Below are 12,724 nucleotides of genomic sequence, written 5' to 3' on the forward strand. Positions count from 1 at the left end.
TATGAGTAGAGCTACTATACTATCGAAAGTATAAAGGATATGGTGCTTCCGACTTTTTGAACCTTAGATCAACCTTTTTGATCATTTCTAACCTTTGGATTAATACTATTACTCTGTGGGGATCACTCAACCCTAGGGGTACTAACTACTCAACTCTAGGGGGGACTGCAATCATCCCAATCGTACATTTCTTGATCCAAAGGTCAAAAAATCGGAAGCATCAAATTCTCTATACTTCTAATAGTATAGTAACTCTGCACTATATATAGTATAGAGCTACTATGTTATCAGAAGCATAAAGGATCTGGTGCTTCCGATTTTTTGACCATTGGTTAAAAAATTGTTCGATTGAGATGTTTACGGTCCCCCAAAGGTTGAGTAATACCGCTAGGGTTGAGTGGCCCCCAGAGGGTAATTGTATTAATCCAAATGTTAGAAATGATCAAAGGGGTTGATCTAAGGGTCAAAAAATCGGAAGCACCAGATCGTCTATGCTTCCGATAGCATAGTAGCTCTAGTCATATATATATATAGAGAGAGAGAGAGTAGGGCTACTATACTCTTATGAGTATTGGGCCCTTCGTACGCGTAAGTTATTTTCGATGATGGTGCTTCCGAATCAACGATCCACTCCGTTAAATATGATCTAGAGTATTTGAAACTTTTAAAAAATAAATGTCGTAATTTTTCGAAATCATAATAAAATCCATCAAGCGGGCATAAAATGAACTGTCAAAATCAAACGATGTCCTCAAAATGCGTGATCGGATCCTTCAATTTAAGATCAGAGTTATTTATCTTTATTCCGATTTTGTTACACCGTTAAACTAGCAAGTATTCCATACCGACCGTTAAAAATTATCAATTTTTTGACCTTTTGATCGTAAGGTAAATGATGTCAAAAAATTATGAAATTTGATTTCTACAAGTTTTAAATGCTCGAGATAATGTTTAACGGTATGGATCGTCGATTCGGAAGCTCTATCATCGAAAATGACTTATGAGTACGAATGCGATCGTACNCTTAATTTTATATATTATTAATATATATTTATTTATTATAATTTTGAATATATTTAATTTATATAAAAAAGCATAAAAATAATATATATAGTATATTAATTATTATATATTTATTATATAGCCGAATTTTTGATTCCGAATTTTTAATTGGTAAACGTATAATATCCGTATAAATTATGTATCCGAATAATTACCGTATCCGTTTTTTAGCCGTATTTTTCAAAAAATTTAAAAATTAAAAAACGAATTTTATCCGAATTATATCCGTACCGAATTTTTGCCGAATCCGAATTAACTAACTATGCTCTATACTAGTATTGTGAATTGAGATTATCTTGTTATTTTATTTTTCTTTAGCTGAAGGTTTTCCTGGCAGAACAGATCAGCAATGTCAGCACAGATGGGCAAAGGTTCTTAATCCTCATCTCGTTAAAGGTTCCTGGACTCATGAGGTTCGTAGCTTAAGTTCACCACTAGAATAAATAATTTTAAAGAGATCTTGGCTTTTAGTGCGTTATTAATTGAATATATTAGCAAAACTTGTGCTCCTCTATTTTTCTATATTACAAGAAGATAATAAGTTAATTCATCTTGTAAAGAAGTTTTTCTATATTACAGGAAGATAATAAGTTAATTCATCTTGTAAAGAAGCATGGACAATCAAAATGGTCTATAATTGCAAATTTTCTCCCTGGTCGCATTGGAAAACAATGCCGAGAGAGGTAACCTTTTGAATTTTCTACTACATAAAATGTTCTTGTTAGTTACTTTTAAGAACAGATATTTATTTATTCACCTCTGCTAAGTTATCTATTAACATATATGTCCTGCAAAGTTGAAATTTTCAATTACATCTCTTTGCGAATTTAATTTCATACATATGTACTTTTCAACTTGCAAAATTGCCACTCTTTAAATACCTTATTTAGGAGAAAACCAACTTCTCCCCATGAATGACCCTCCAACAAACCAACTTTTCCCATGAATGACTCTCCAACTCAATATAAGGGTATTTATGTAAGAATTGCAGTTTTGACGGGGCAAATGAAAATTCAGATCTTGAAACAGTTTGTATGTAACCTATTAGTTTTCATGTTAAAGGTTAAGAATATTCATTTCCATTTTGTTTCCTAGTTTTCACTTTTCAGTCTTAAAGTTATATTGACCTTTTCTTTCAATGGTATAGATTATTTTGCACCTAAGTAGTTTCTAGGAATCAAAATAGTGGATAATTCAAAGAGAGAGAAATTTTATTGTTATGCTGACTCTCTGTTTTATTTAAATAGTATATACAAATCTAGGGATTACATGTTTGGAAAGTAACTGTCTGATTCCTTTCCATCATAATTTGTTGCATCCTTCGTAATAAGTTGTTGGTCTTTGTCATTCTTAGAGATGTTTGGCCCACGGCTGAAACTTTTATAAAAGTGCTGTTAAACCAAGATTTTTGAAAAAACGTTGACAACTTTTTCATTGATATACTCCGCAAGCTTCCTTATTATTGAAGCTAGAAGCTTCTAATTGGAGCATGTGCTTTGGGGGCTCATAGGCTCATTTATATTACCCACTACGGCAAAAGCGCTGGTCTTTTTATTTTCCAAACACTTACCTGCTGCTTTTCAAAGTAGAGAAGCGGTTCCAGTAACCAGGTCAAATGAGTACTTGCAGTGTTGAAATTAGCTCATTGATATTTATCGTTTTTATTTTTCAGGTGGCATAATCATCTGAACCCTGAAATTAAGAAAGATGCTTGGACTGAAGAGGAAGAAATTAAGCTCATAAATGCTCATCGTGTGCACGGAAATAAATGGGCAGAAATAGCGAAGTTGCTCCCTGGAAGGTACTTATGTTCATTAAGAATATCCTTTTTGGGTTAGTTTCCCATCATTCATGATACTGGACTCCCATATTTCAACACTAAGCATCTTTTTACAACAATTACTTTCTTTTTCATCTATGTTGGCCTATATTGCAATATTAATGCTAATTCATTTTGTTTTCTTAATCATGAATAGGACTGATAACTCAATAAAAAATCACTGGAATTGTTCTATGAAGAAAAGGTTTGATTTTTACATGGCAAACGGCAAACTTCCACCCTCTCCAAAGTTTGAATGCCATGAGTCTTCGCAAACCGAAGCAAAATTAACTAGTCAAGAAAGGAATTTCTTCTTGGGTAAAGGTTCAGATAAAAGTACTAATTTTAGCTTGCTGGTAGACTCATGCAAATTGGAAAACCGCATGGACTTAGAAAACCCAGCAGGTGTACCAGTAGGAAAGGGTGATTCTGCTGTTGATTACAGAACACAGACGGTCGAAGTTGATCCTATCTGTAACAAAGCTGTTTCAGAAGAAGTTTTTGGGAAGGGTCTTAAAATGATTGGAATCAATCAAGACAAGAGAAGCCCTAGCACAATATTAGATTGTGAAAGTTCCCCCATGTTTGATTTAATTTGCTATGAGCCACTTCAATTAGAAGATTTTGGTGCTTCCGTAATGTTTTCTCAGTCATGCAAATTAGAAAGCCACAAGCGCCAAATTGGAAAACAAGAAGGATTGTCCTTGACGGTACGGAATTGTCACCTAGGATCTTCAATTGGTTTATCACTAAGAAGTGATGATTCTGATGTTAGAGACAAAAAACAGAGCGAGGAAATTGGCCCTACATTTAAAAAAGCTGATTTGGGGGAAAATTTGGGGAGAATTTACAAAATGGGTGAGACTGATCGACCCAAGAAAAGAACTCGATCAATCTTAAACAATGAAGGCACTCCTATCTTTGGCTCTATTTGCTATGAACCTCCACATTCAGAAGATCTCGGTGCTTCTATATTAAGAACTCCCCCTTCTGGTGGTGGGAAAGTTTCAAAGGTGCAGAGTTATCAGAGTGTTCTCAAAAGTGCAGCAGAATGCTTTTTAAAATTGGGTGCACCCTCTATTTTAAGAAGCAGCAAGAGGGAAACACAAACTCCTCTTTCTCCTCTTGATGCGTCTTCTACTTCAATGAAAAGCAACGATGGGAATATTGACAAGATATACAAATCAACAATATCCACATTAGCCACAAGTTGTTGTCGTGATAGTGGAGCCATATCTGATGATGGAAATAGTTATGGTCCGTCTCCTCCCTATCAACTAAGGTCAAAAAGAGCTGCAGTCCGCAAATCTTTAGAGAAGAAGCTTGATTTTTCATTGAAGGATGATGATTTCAATACCAATTCCAAAATTTGACACCAACTTTACTGACGCACAATTTGGTTGCAAGTTTAACAACCAAGTTTGACCCAATTCAGAATCTCAAGGTATATTCTGGAAACCTTTTTTAAGTTATTGATTGATTGCATGTTGTTGGTGGACATTTTTATCCTTTGTCAACATCTAAGTTCCTTTGATAATCTACCCTGCTGGAAAATCCTTATTTGTGTCGATATTCACTGAAATTCCAATCAAAGTTAAATATTTGTTTTTAAATTTAATCACAGTTTAGATATTTTCAATTCTTTTATCTTTAACTCATTTTCTTTTTGTTTTGACTCGTCCTTCTATAATGGTCTTTCTATATATTTTCCTTCTGTCCGATTGGTTTTCCCTTAGTTGGTATGCGCACGATTTCTATCTTAAGAGTATATATATATATATATATATATATATATATATATATATATATATATAGATACGTGTAACATTGTTTATGCACCTACAAAAATATTTTTAGATTCAGATCTACACAGTGCTATCACAAAATTTTGCAGATTAGGAAACAGAAATAACGCTTAGACACTTCATACAAATAATAATCCTAAAGTAGCTATGTCACATTTGTACTGAACAGGCTTATTGTGGAACCATTTTTTAGCATGTGAATATATTATGTTGATTGTCGAATCAATGCTATATATTCTTTCATTTATTTATTTAGTCATTTATATACTTCTATGTATTTCTTAATGCAGCTATAATCTCCCAAGCTTGATTAGAGAAGTAGTAGTGAAGACACAAGTTCTCTTCATCGGCTGCTCTGGGATCTAGTTTTTCTTTTTTTCCTTTTTTTTTTCCTTTAGAACAGATAGATTTCTTGTAGAATGTGTCCACAATCCCTCTACTATGATATTGCAACTTGGCCCCTATGCTCTCAAATCAGTAGTAAAATGTTTTAGTGAAAAGGATAAGGACCATGTCGCAATATGAGGATATAGGGGACTATCGATTCATTTTACTCATAGATAGATGTCCTCTTTCTGGGGGAGGACATTCATTTTCACTTTGTACATAATACATTCTGCAGCAAGTGTACATAAAACTAGAATAAGAGCATTCTAGTGCTTGTTTGCCTTGAATTTTAGATCAGCTTTTCTGTTTTGAGAAGCAGAAGCAACCAAGTCGTTGCCAAACACTCAAAACTCATTTTCACTTTGTACGTAATACATTCTGCAGCAAGTGTACATAAAACTAGAAGTTGAATAAGAGCATTTTAGTGCTTATTTGCCTTGAATTTTAGATAAGCTTTTCTGTTTTGAGAAGCAGTAGCAACTAAGTCGTTGCCAAACACTCAGAACTCATTTTCACGTTGTACGTAACACATTCTGCAGCAAGTGTGCATAAAACTAGAAGTTGAATAAGAGCATTCTAGTGCTTGTTTGCCCTGGATTTTAAATAAGCATTTCTGTCTTGAGAAGCAATAGCAACCAAATATTTGCAAAACACTCAAAATCTCCCATACATTTAATTGTTATGTGAAGCGAAAATTAAGCTACTCCTCGGCCTCAACTAGAAGCTTTGATTGGGGAATATATTTAACTCAAATACATTTTTAGAGATAAAAAAGCAATAAACATTTAACTCAAACAGCGCTTTGGGTAAGCTATGCTTTTGCACTGGTTGCGTAAAGTTTATTTGACTGGCGAGCAATGAAACGTGTACGCATGTCCTAGTGTTTGTCTCTATAATTTTAAAATGCATGTGTTTTTTTAACAAAAGCATGGTTAGGGGAAACATTGGCGTGCTTATCCGAGACTAGAGAGAGCTCCCCTTCACGGATGGCCCTTGTGCTACTCGGTGCTGTACAAATCAATTCGCACGGAACGTAACGCTATTGGTTGTGGATATGTGCTTTGCTAAATTAGGTCAAAAATTAATTGTTATTTCTTTATTATGCTCTCCCGGGTCCCCCACCTCAAACGCCATTTTTTTTTAACGTGCGGGACGGTTTTGGCCCGAATTAGTTTCTATTCTATTTTTGGCTCTCCACTTACTCCATCTCGTTAGGCGGAAAAAGAGTAAAAATTTTTGATAGAATTTTAACAAATCAAAGTTAATCACGTCAGATTTAGAATATAGTATATATTTTATAAATTGAGTTTTTTCGTTTTTAAAAGTACTGAATTATTGGTGCTTGTGGGTTTTCGATTTTTTGAATTAAAAGATGTACGGTTATGATAATAATGGTCTTTTAGAGTTGAGTAAGCCGTTCGTTAAATAGTATAATTTAACAGATAAAATGATAAAAAAGATAGATGCTTTTAAAAGCACTATAGTCGGACTCATATTTTATTAATATTTTATTCTCATTTACCGCTTAATTTGGGTCTAATTGGAATGCTTGATCCGTAACAAGTCCTAAAGAGAGAGTTAGAGAGAGGAAGAAATTTGTTCCAACTTGTTGGACCATTCAACAATACAGGTAAACCCAAAAGGTAAAAGATATTTTTGGAATCTACCACCAACTCGTAATACATAGAGAAGGCTCCTTCAGAAGTTGACTCAACACCAATTTACACATCCCTCTATTAAGAGAGACAAGTTAGAGAGAGAGAGAGAGAGAGAGAGAGAGAGATGGGAAGGGGGATTCTGGAGGTGCACCTGGTGGATGCAAAGGGTCTTGCGGATACAGATTTCTTAGGTTTGTATTTAACTTTTTTTTGTATTTTTTCGCAGTAAAATTTGATAGATCTATTATTAATTTCTGGAGCTATTTGATTTGATTGATTGATGAGAATTTGTGATCACAATGATTATTCATGGGTTACAATTAGTTGCAGGAAAAATAGATCCATATGTGTTGATTCAATACAGGAGTCAGGAGTGCAAGAGCAGCGTCGCACGAGGTCAATTTTAATCTTTGAGTTGTTCATTTCTTTCTCTCTTTTTTTTTCCCCCCTTTGAACTTTTTCTTTCTCCTTGAACTGATCGGTTCTTTTTTTAATGCGAAATCATTAGAAAATTATTGTTCTCTATATAGAAGTTCGGATGGATCTAATCGATTATTTGGTTGTAGTTAATTCAAGTTTAGTGGGTAAAATCATTATTAGTTCTCCCTACCCTTGTGCTGCGTACTAAGATCTTTTCACCGAGGAAAACCTATTATGGCTGATTTGTAAATTGCAATATTTCTAATGTTTTGTATTTACTTGTTTTATCATATTTCATTAGGAAAATTAATATTAATATATATATCATATATACTTTTCAGTATATTCTGTGTCATATCACATATGTCAACTACCAAAAAGAAATTGCGATATATGCTGTAAAATATTGATGGTGTCGTGATCCACACTTTAAAATATTTGTTATATAAGGCCAAGTTGAGTTTTATAATCACAAAAGGAATGAAACGAAAAAGAAAAAGGAAATCAAACATGCAGGTCAGATTCTAATTATCACAAGCACAAGCATTTAGGAGGCTGACCTTTTCATTGCATTATGAACTCGTCAGCGATATTAACACATCAATTTTTTATCAGAGATATATATAAGATTCATCGATTTCATCAAATTCAGTCATTGAATAATAATCAGTTTTAATGAATTTATCTGTCAATATCACAATCAACTATGTTAATACGTACATACAATGTTTTCAAAACTAGAGAAAAAACTTGAAATTGTGGTAGTATGGTTTCTGCTCGAGTGGATTTTCGACTTATATCTAAATATATAGAAGTTTCCTTTGATTAAGTGTAGGCCAAGGGAGGAACCCTTCATGGAATGAAACATTCAAGTTCCAGGTGAATTCTCAAGGCTCCAACATTCAACACAAGCTCACCCTCAGGGTAATGGATCATGACACCTTCTCCCGCGACGACTTCATCGGCGAAGCTACGTAAGTGAAACCCCCTAGTTTTGCTGTTGCGAGACACAAATGTTAATTTTTCGACGGGTTAAGTTGCACTAACAGTTCATCAATTCTTTGCTTAGCCACAGTTTAGCTTTTGGCCTCTAAATATATAGACTATAATTGACCACTTACATAAGTTTAACAAGTTGAATCCCTTAAATTTAAAGGTTGAGGATCAAAGTAAAATTAACATAGAGTTTACGAATCAGCGATCGATTCAATCTATGTACCTTTACTACTTATTCGAATATTGCTTCGGTTTGTTGATTTTAAGTGTTTGTGATTAGGATCAACGTGACTGATTTGATCGCGATAGGGATGGAGAAGGGATCTATAGAACAACATCCTACCAAGTACAACGTAGTACTCGCGGACCGAAGTTATTGTGGGGAAATTCGAGTTGGCATCAATTTTAAAGCAAAGGTATGCCTATAAGTTGGTTCAAATCGTTGCGGTAACTATTTTATTCCTTGTTACGATCTTCGTATTATTCTCAGATGCAAGAGGAGGGAGAAGAAGAGCTCGGCGGGTGGAAACATAGCTTTCGTGCGTGAAAATGGTTAGAATTCGGCCGAAACTCTCGAGCATTTATCCATGGTTGTTCAAAGATGTAAAAGAGTTATGTGAGGAATGTATCAAGGATGTACACATTTAACATCCCTTTTTATTTTTTTCCACCTTTCTTTTAAACTCCCTTGAATGAAGATTTGATAAGGTTATTGCTTGTTGTAGCTAGATATAGTTTGTTAAAGTGAAAAGGAAAAAAAAAAAATTGTAAGAATTTGAGTATGGAGATGATTAGATGAATCAAGCCGTAGCATTATTGAGTTTGTGAAATGAGAGACACTGCATTACTCTTTATTTAGAATATGGGCTTAAAGTTGTCCAATTTGTTCATTAACAATGATAAAAAAAAATGAAGCAATTTTTCTATATATATATATATATATANGGATGGGGAGATGTGAGATTGAGATGATGGTGGTAGGTAGTGGTAGGCGGTGATAGGTGGAATAGTATTTGCTCCAAAGACTATTAGTAATCAAGGAGTAGATCCAAGGGATAGAAACTTAGAAACACCAAGGGGTTGGTGCTTCTAAAAATATTCTAGCTAAATTCTCTCTCTCTCTCTCTCTCTCTCTATATATATATATAAGTGAATATTTTTTTTATTTTATCTATTCTTAGAACTCGAATCTTAATTTTGTTTTGGTGTTGTCTAAGACTCTACATTATCTACTATATATTATGATATTTTCAACAGTAAATTATATTATAGTTTTTTAAAAATTATATGTATGTATTTGTGTTTGAAAAGTATAAGAACTAAAAAAAAAAAAACTTCTTGAGAGTAACCCATACTAGTGAAGGCCCCCGCTTCGCCGCGGGAAATTTACGCAATTTCTAAAATTTTTTAAATAGATTATTCAACATTGTTTGCTAAAGTTGGTTATAAAAATTAAGTAAAACCAAAATGAATAATTAAATATTTAAAATTTAAAATTTTTTATTATCCAAAATTTTTAAATGTAAATTTAGAATATAAAATGTTCAAGCTTAAAATTTAAATTTTAACATATGAAATTGAAATCTCAATATTTGGAATTAAATATTTGAATTTTTTAAATTCAATCTATAATTTAATATATATTTAAAATATTGAAACTTGAAATTTGAAATTTAAAATTTAAAAATCTTATATTTTATCTTAATTACTAAAACTAAATTTTAAAAGTTTACAATTTTACTTTTCCATACTTTGCTTCTATATATATAATGAAGTGTTTTATTCCCATTTCATAGGCTGACTACGTTAAACCGTTGGTTTCTCCATTGATTTCTCTCGTTGTTCGGGTGAGACTCTCTCTTCGAAACGCATCTTCTGTAGGTACTCTGGTGCTGTGATCTGTCAGTCTTTTTGAACATATGGTTGTGGATGCTTCTCACTAACTTGAGCTTATAGACCACCAACATTTTTATCTGTTTGCTTTCATCTCGATTTCTTTCTGAGCTGCTCATCGGACAGTAATGTTTCATCGATCTCTGATTTTTTTCGCTTCTACCGGCGGAGCTTTAGATTAACAGTCTTTGCACGATCGATCGCAATCGAAGTGGACTGAAATAAGCTCCCGAATTGGGTAGATAACTTTGCATCATATTGGGGGATTTCTCACTAGGTTTTCTTAGGATTTTTTGTACTCGCTGTGCTGCCGACGCTCAGTTGCATAGTTGGATACGGCACAATCTACCTCCTGAAAGAGAAGGTCCGCACAAGACATCGAGTTACCACAAATATTATTCGGTTGTTGCGCTCACAAATTGATGCAACGAGAGTTGTAAGTATGACTCTTAACTAAGTTTTTACAGACTGAATTGTGTTCGGGAAAATGACTTTTTATTGTCTAGGTAGCCTGTAATTTGCAAAATTCTGAAAATGTTCCTGTTTCTTAGGACTCAGTTGGCTGTTTAACAGCATGCCTCTCTTAAGTTCTAAGCTTGCTCTAAGCCTATATTTATTATGAAAATCAATCTACATAAGTAACTTGGTCTATTTGAGATTAACAACTCCACTCTGCATCTATTTGAAAGCTTTTTTTGTGAAACTGCAAGATTCTAACGTTTCGGGTTTGTCATAATTTCATCTTTGAATATTGTTGGCAAAGATTATTCTGACTATATTGTTTTCATATTTCTGTTTTTTTGTTTTAGTTTTTTCTGTAGTCGTTGGTTGATACATCGCTACATAAAAATCATATGTCCTCTCTATGAAGCAGTTTTCTATTGGGCTGATATATGTTATTTCGTTTGAGAAATGCGAATGATCATTGCCACTGTGTTATTGGCGCAGAGTAGGTATGATAATGTGGATATTCTGCACTGGATTCATTAGTTCCTATTTGACGCAACCGCATTCTTGCGTACTGTGAAAGGATGAACTTTTGGTGTGCTGCATCAATGTGGAAGTGGGATCTAGCATAAAACACGCTAGTGCTGGGACGAAAAGAAATAGGTAAATTGAAGGTGCTAAGTTTATTTTTTATTGCATACCGTCGTGGGGATAATCCCGCCTGAACCCGTCGGGCTGAGCCGCCGGGCGATTGTTTTGTTGAAGTCAATAATTGACTGCAAGTAATTAGTTTGGCTCTGTTAAGTTATTGTGATCCTTTCAGAAATAGTTAAGATACGATTATTTTGATTCTATTACAACTGAAAATATGAATTGAGTTGATGGTAAGATTATATTATAGCATACCCACGCCACGCATCAAAAAAATAAAAAATAATGAAGGAAAAAACATACTTATGGCGTTTGTCTCTAATGTTCTATTGTAAACAATCTAATGCCAAACTCAGAAAAGAAAGATAAGAAAATCGTCATACAGAAAAAGTTGTATATAACAGAGGGGATTAAGTTCTAATATAAGTTCTCATGTTGTGATAATAAACAGAGGGACGTTAAGTTAGCAATTACTAATTTGCATTAACTTTTCCATTTGCATGATATTAATCGGACAGACAACTTTCAGCAGCAGCCGTGACCAACTTTTGTTGGGGCGGATCCTATTGTACAAAGATGAGACGAAATTTGGTTTTGTGTTCACTAAAAAAAAAGTATTGCAGAAGGAGGATGGTCAGAATATCAAATCTTTATTTGGTCATATGGACTGTTAAAGGCGTCTACAGAATGCAGTAGTTTTTGCGCAGGAATCACGGAAGCATGGAATCATTAGTTTTTACTTCCTTATAACTGTCAAAACAAGTTTATTTGCTTTTGCTATGTGTCTAAACGAAACAAAATGTCGTTATCATAAAATTTTTTGGAGTCCTATTTGTTGTTAAACCAGTCTAATATAATTTGCTAATTTGACTTTCGGAGTACTTTTATCTGGTCCTCTGTTTTTGTGCACATTGTTCTTTTGTCTTTTCATATGATGTCGCCTAGATCAACATTGTTGTATTGAGATTCGGATTATGAATTGTTAACATTCCATAGTTAATGATTTATGAATATTATTCTAGAAATTTTCTGATTGTGTTTGGTTGGGGAGGAGATCCTAAATGTGAATAGTCGCCTTTTCGCGCATTATACCCCACAAACACCATTCGTCCTCACAAGTGTCAGAATATACGTACGGTAATATGGGCTTATCATGACCATTTATCTAACTCCTTACCCTTACAACTCAGTTATTCTGCCAAGTTTGGTCGAAACTGCGAAAAAAAATAAACTGCTAGGGAAGTTTGAACAAGGTTAATTGTATTTTTCCCTATATCTTCATAGAGAATTTGAATTCCGTAGCTGAATTTCCTGCTATTGCTTAGCTGAACTTTGAATAATCTACCTGGGCTTTCGATGCATGTAAAGTTTAAAATGTTTAGAATTCGGATCTGAACTAACGATCAGAATTTTTGATGGCGTTATAAAAGGGTAGAATTCAGAATTCGAGATTACATCAACGAATATTTCCCGGATTGCCAGTAATATAATAAAGGTTAGGAATATACTAAAACATTTAGAATTCAGAAAATTTAAAATACATAAATGTGGAATATTTCACCAATTTAAACTGAAATTAAAATGTT

General features: G+C 33.7%; 2 protein-coding genes across 3 annotated transcripts in view; both read left to right on the top strand.

Moving 5' to 3' along the window:
• LOC109718969 overlaps nucleotides 1-5,484 on the top strand; it is a 20,356-nt gene extending 14,872 nt beyond the window's left edge. The window contains exons 5-9 of the mRNA XM_020245481.1: nucleotides 1,381-1,475; nucleotides 1,642-1,745; nucleotides 2,735-2,863; nucleotides 3,039-4,325; nucleotides 4,977-5,484. Coding sequence (XP_020101070.1) covers nucleotides 1,381-1,475; nucleotides 1,642-1,745; nucleotides 2,735-2,863; nucleotides 3,039-4,254 — 1,544 coding nt within the window. The 3' untranslated portion in view covers nucleotides 4,255-4,325; nucleotides 4,977-5,484. The remainder of the gene's footprint in view (nucleotides 1-1,380; nucleotides 1,476-1,641; nucleotides 1,746-2,734; nucleotides 2,864-3,038; nucleotides 4,326-4,976) is intronic.
• Nucleotides 6,773-8,999, top strand: LOC109718024 (elicitor-responsive protein 1). 2 transcript variants are annotated; one of them, XM_020244007.1, is made up of 5 exons: nucleotides 6,773-6,922; nucleotides 7,062-7,127; nucleotides 7,987-8,125; nucleotides 8,428-8,563; nucleotides 8,638-8,999. In XM_020244007.1, exons 1-5 carry the CDS (start codon nucleotides 6,856-6,858, stop codon nucleotides 8,692-8,694), a joined length of 465 nt encoding a protein of 154 aa, XP_020099596.1. In that variant the 5' UTR covers nucleotides 6,773-6,855; the 3' UTR covers nucleotides 8,695-8,999. The 2 variants fall into 2 exon arrangements, with proteins under 2 accessions (XP_020099596.1, XP_020099595.1); XM_020244006.1 differs by having other exon boundaries at nucleotides 6,778-6,922; nucleotides 7,056-7,127.

This window comes from Ananas comosus, linkage group 12 (assembly GCF_001540865.1).
Source record: "Ananas comosus cultivar F153 linkage group 12, ASM154086v1, whole genome shotgun sequence".
Taxonomy (NCBI): Eukaryota; Viridiplantae; Streptophyta; class Magnoliopsida; order Poales; family Bromeliaceae; genus Ananas; species Ananas comosus.